The sequence below is a fragment of the Microtus ochrogaster genome, unplaced genomic scaffold, assembly GCF_000317375.1.
Source record: "Microtus ochrogaster isolate Prairie Vole_2 unplaced genomic scaffold, MicOch1.0 UNK10, whole genome shotgun sequence".
In the NCBI taxonomy this organism is placed as follows: Eukaryota; Metazoa; Chordata; class Mammalia; order Rodentia; family Cricetidae; genus Microtus; species Microtus ochrogaster.
The window spans coordinates 4586058-4591103 of NW_004949108.1; the positions used below are offsets into that span (position 1 = coordinate 4586058).

Sequence of the window (5046 nt, forward strand, 5' to 3'; positions counted from 1 at the left end):
CTTTAAAGCCTGGAGGAGGAGCTTTGGGTTCAGGGGCGGAGCTTTGAAGCCCAAGGGAAGAGCATTGCTCTATCCATTTGGTTGTCTTAGTCACTGTTCTATTGCTGTGAAGAGATGCCACGACCACGGCAACTCTCACAAGGAAAACATTTAATTGGGGTGGCCTACAGTTTCAGAGGTTTAGTCCGTTATCATCATGGTGGGAAGCATGGCGGCATGCAGGCAGACATGGTGCTGGGGAAAGGAGCTGAGAGTGGAGGAGCTACATCTTGATCCTGCAGGCAACAGGAAGTGGTTTGAGACCCTGGGTGTGGCTTCAGCATAGAGGAGACCTCAAAACCTTTCCCCCACAGTGACACATTTTCTCTAACGAGGCCACACCTACTCTAACAAGGCTGCACTTCCTAATAGTACTGCTCCCTGTGATCTTTTGGGGGTCAGTTACACTCAAACTACCACTCACAAGGATGTTGTTGCCATACTTCGCTGTGTGGTAGATGGAGCAAGTATCGTTGCCGCCCATTTATTAGAGACCATAAAATATGTCCAAAGGCAGTGATTTTTTTCCTCAAGACTAAAGATAGAACCAGTTGGCCTTTTGCTCTTTCTGTGACTGGCTGCTGTTAATGGCATTCATAGAGCGTATCTTACCTCCTCAGTGGCCTGACATCGGGCCTGTGACTTGAACCTGAGATGGTTTTGTTAGGAGCTTGGGCCTTTTCCCATCTCTTAATCTTGCCTCTTTGAGAGCTGCTGATTTAGGTGCTCGCTTGCTGGCACTCCTAGGTGGGGACACTATACGCACAGCTAGACCTTTGCTCAGCACTCTGGGCCCGTGTTATCTCCACTGCACGCGTTCCTGCTGCTGCTCTCTCCAATCAGGGCTGGCCCACGTTGTGTTGGTGGTGAGTGAACCCAGGAGCTCCTGAGGTGTTCTGCTGTGTTGCAGGGGTTCTGCTGGAGCTGGGCCTGGAAAAAGAGCCTGTGACCAAGCAGAGGGCGGAGCAGCACGTTCTGAAACTAGACACGGAGGCCCAGGCAAGATTTAAGGCCTTTCTGCAAAACTCCTTCCAGAACCCACACACGCTCTTTGTCCTCATCCACGACCACGCCCACTGGGATCTAGTGAGGTCAGACCTCCTGGTCTGTGATGGTGACTTGTTTCTCCTTGGGGATGAGGGCGCCAGTCTTGAGCAAGTCCTGGGAGTTGGTGTTTATGAGCAGAGGCTGTGGGCAGTTTTCAGTATCGTAGGGCGTGGTATCTCTGAGGTCCCTCGGTACAATCTCCAAGGGGTGAGGGCTGAGTGCCACAGAAAGGGGGAGCATCGGGTGCAGTGGGGAGCCAGATTGGAGGTGTTGGTGGGAGAGCCAGGCTTGGAGCCATGATTCCTGAGTATAGAGTGAGGCTGTTGGGTGAAGCCCTCTCTGCTGGAACTCTGTCCTGCTCAGGACCATGAGTGATGGCTGGGTCGGCCCCTCCTGAAGGACAGGACTTTGAATCTCACCCTATGTGTGTGTGAGGTTGGTCACTTGGAGATTGCTGGGAGCAATCCCTCCAGAGGTTGGCCTTAGAGCTGACCAGCTAGATGCTGCCTCTGGTGGAGGTGAGAAAGTTTGTTCCTGGACCAGGTCAGAGAACGAGACTTTGATTGGCACCGACTGTAGCTGTTTAAGCTTGCCAGGACCAGAACAGGTTTACAAATATAGAGTCTGCACATGGGTTTGGAGGAACGGAGCATCCCGCAATGGTAGAAGCCGTTTTCTTTTGGTTCTTCATTTTGTCTCAGGTAGCTGCCTGGCAACCAGAAGATGAAGCACTGATTAGATTTAGGAGAGTGCCAGCCATTATCTTACAAAGAAAATGTGGGCTGGGCCTGGCTGCTAAAACCCCAAGATCCAGAATGCTTCCCATTCCTTTAATGTTGTCTTCTGAACAAATGTAGAATTTGCTCTTTTATATTATCTTTGTTTTATTATTTATTATTATTTGTTTATTTATTAATGATTTCTGTCTCCTCCCCGCCACCGCCTCCCATTTCCTTCCCCCTCCCCGTATATTATCTTTGAATCATCTCTAGTCAGTAGGACTTCATTTGATCTTGTAGGTTTTGTTATTATTACTACTACTACTACTATTATTTAATTCGAGGCGAGGCCTGGTCTCATGTAGCCTAAGCTGCCCTGAACTTAGTATATCACCAAGGATGTTGCATTTCCTATCTTCCTACCTCCACTTGCCAAGTGCTGAGGTCCCAAGTGTACACCACCATACCCTGTTTTATGTGGTGCTGAGAATCGAAACCAGGGCTCTGTGCATGCTGGGCAAGCAAGCCAACAGCCTCTGCCAAGTTCGGAGGACATGAGGAGGCTCATCTGGCCCCCGAGTCTCCTTCCTTCCTCATTCACATCCCCATCAGTTTTTTTTTTGTTTGTTTGTTTTTTGGGTTTTTTTTTTTTTTGGCTGAGAATAAGATTGGGTATGAATCATTGTTCTAGAGTAGACACACGGTGTCACGCAAGGAAAACACCGTAGTTTCTTTCCTGATAGTTTTCCTGTGTGTACTGAACGCTAATTGAGCCCCCGGCAGATCCCAGCACTTATCACCTCTTGTTTTTCTAGCCATGGACAGGGCTATAAGCTTCAATTATAGGTGAAATTGGGGAACCAAGTTAGACGCTTAATCAGGTGCCTTACCCTTGTAAGATCATCACACAGAGTTAGTGATTCCGTTTAATGTTTCTCTTCTCTTCTCTCTCTCAGCAGTGCTGTTCATAACATCTATTCTCAAAGTGATCCCTCTGTGGGATTAGTGGACAGATTACTCAACTGCAGGGAGGTGAAAGAAGCGCCCAACATTGTGACCCTTCACGTGACCTCTTTCCCATACGCACTACAGACCCAGCACACCCTCATCAGCCCCTACAATGAGATCCACTGGCCTGTCTCCTATAGTAACGTGAGTGATGCTGGGCGGCGGTCTAACCTGTCTGCTTAGATTCTGAGATGCTGAGCTGTCGAAGGTCCTGTCCAGTTGGGAATGAGTGGGCTCCAGATCCTTGGATGTTTGGTTTGGCCTGGGGTTAGGTTTCTTGGCTTTTTAGAGAAATATCGGAAGCCTATCCCTGGGTGGTCCCATCTTAAATGTATAGGCAATATAGTTGGATTGACATATTCCCGGGGAACTGAAGTCCTGGGTCTCAGAACAACATTCTGAGTGATTGTCCTCCTGACACCAGATGAAGATGCTGAAGATAGAGCCCTGGGATGGGTAGAGGTTTAGGCTCCCCATGGATGGCTTGGTGTGCAGCCACATTCAAAGCATCTTCAGACCGAACTCACCCCCTCCCCCGGGAGATTTGTTTCAGCCGCCACCTGTCCTCATTTATGAAAGTAGAACCCCCACAGATCTGGTGATTTGAGAATTCTGCACGGCTGGGTTCCAGCTGGGTAGGAATAAGCACCCTAGCATTCTGTACGTCTTCAGAATGCTTCAGCCATCCCAGGAGCTCCTAAGAATATGGATCTCTGGCTTCCATCCCGTGACATCAGAATCAATATAGCTGTGGTATTTACCATGGGCCCTACTCTAAGTGCTCTATAGCCATGAATTTATGCAAAAGGACCAGAGGATGTTCTGATTTACATATGGAAAAATGAGAAGATGGGGGTGAGCCAGTTGCATAGGACCACTCTTGTGGGGGGGCCGACCCCGGGACAGGCTCCCCTTAGCCCTGGTGTTTAGCCACTTCGCTGTTTGAGAGCAGAGCTCACACCTTTACATTTTGGACAACCTCTCCTGGCTTTGCTCAGCTCAGGTTGAAGGAGTTTCTGCACTAATTTGGAAATCATTTTATGCGGATCTAAGATTCATTCGATGAGTTTGAGTTTATCCCTTCATCGCCCCCAACCATGAAGGTCTTGGGGCCAAATGAATGGGAAGCTTGACTAGTGGGAACATGCCATCTTTGTTCTTTGCTCTAGGCCCAGAATGAGGACTGGAAAGTACTACCCACAGAACCACAGGATCAACACTGTTCAAAATGCCAGTCACACAGTCCAGAGGCCTGGCCTGAGACCCCTAACCTGCCCTGTGAATGTGACATCTGAGTGACCGATGCTCTTGTGTTTTAGGGTGTGGACCTGTATCATGAAAATAAGAAATACTTTGGGCTCTCTGAGTTTATTGACTCCACCCTGTCAGGGCACAGCCTCCCCTTGCTCCGATATGACAGCTCCTTTGAGGCCATGGTCACTGCCTTAGGAAAAAGGTATGTTTCTCCTCAAAGTTACTAGACACACTTGGTTGCATCAAGTATAAGTGGAAAGTGGGAGTCTTTGAATGTTCCAGGGGGCTCCAGGAAGGGTATTCACTTCCCTCCCTCCCTGGGTGTCTCAGTCCCTCCATCTTCTGCATTTGAAGCACCTTGGGTTAGTGGCACTTCTGTCACACGGCTTCTTGAGAACACTGTAAACGTCACCTGCGATGTCTGTTTCGTTCCTGTTGACCTGGACTTTTATTCTGGGATACAGTTAAGTCACTGAGAAGCAGTTAAAGACTTCTGGGTTTTTCCTTTAAGCTTTTTGGACAGCTGAAGAATGGTAGTTCATCTCATGCTCCATACCTCATCGCCCACAAGTAAAGCAAAGCCCTCGAAAGGTTTTGACAATACGCCACAATTCGCTGGGTTTCCATGTGGATTGCGAGGATGGTGACTATTTTAACCACGTGTGAGCTTCAGCAAGGAAAGTGTTTGTGGTGCACATGTAAGGGCCTGAGTTTGGATCCCCAGCACCCATGTAAAACGCCTGGGAGAGCAGTGCACACTTGTACTTTTACTAGTGTGGGGAAGTACAAGAAAATCGTCACTGAGATCTGCTGCCTAACCAATCTGGCCTATCGGGGAGTTCTAGGTTTAAGGAGAGGCCCTGTGGCAGAGAAGTCCTGACAGTGTGAGGGAGCTGGCTCCATCATAGCTACATTCAAGAAGCAGAGAGAAGATGGAGGGGGAGGAGGAAGAGGAGGAAGAGGAGGAGGAGGAGGAGGA

The 5046-nt window shown here is 48.9% G+C and overlaps 1 protein-coding gene across 1 annotated transcript in view; it reads left to right on the forward strand.

Annotated features, from left to right (window-relative positions):
- Greb1 (growth regulating estrogen receptor binding 1) overlaps positions 1 to 5046 on the forward strand; it is a 128941-nt gene that overhangs the window by 94577 nt on the left and 29318 nt on the right. Inside the window, exons 16-18 of the mRNA XM_005366529.3 lie at positions 950 to 1130; positions 2762 to 2957; positions 4133 to 4269. Coding sequence (XP_005366586.1) covers positions 950 to 1130; positions 2762 to 2957; positions 4133 to 4269 — 514 coding nt within the window. The remainder of the gene's footprint in view (positions 1 to 949; positions 1131 to 2761; positions 2958 to 4132; positions 4270 to 5046) is intronic.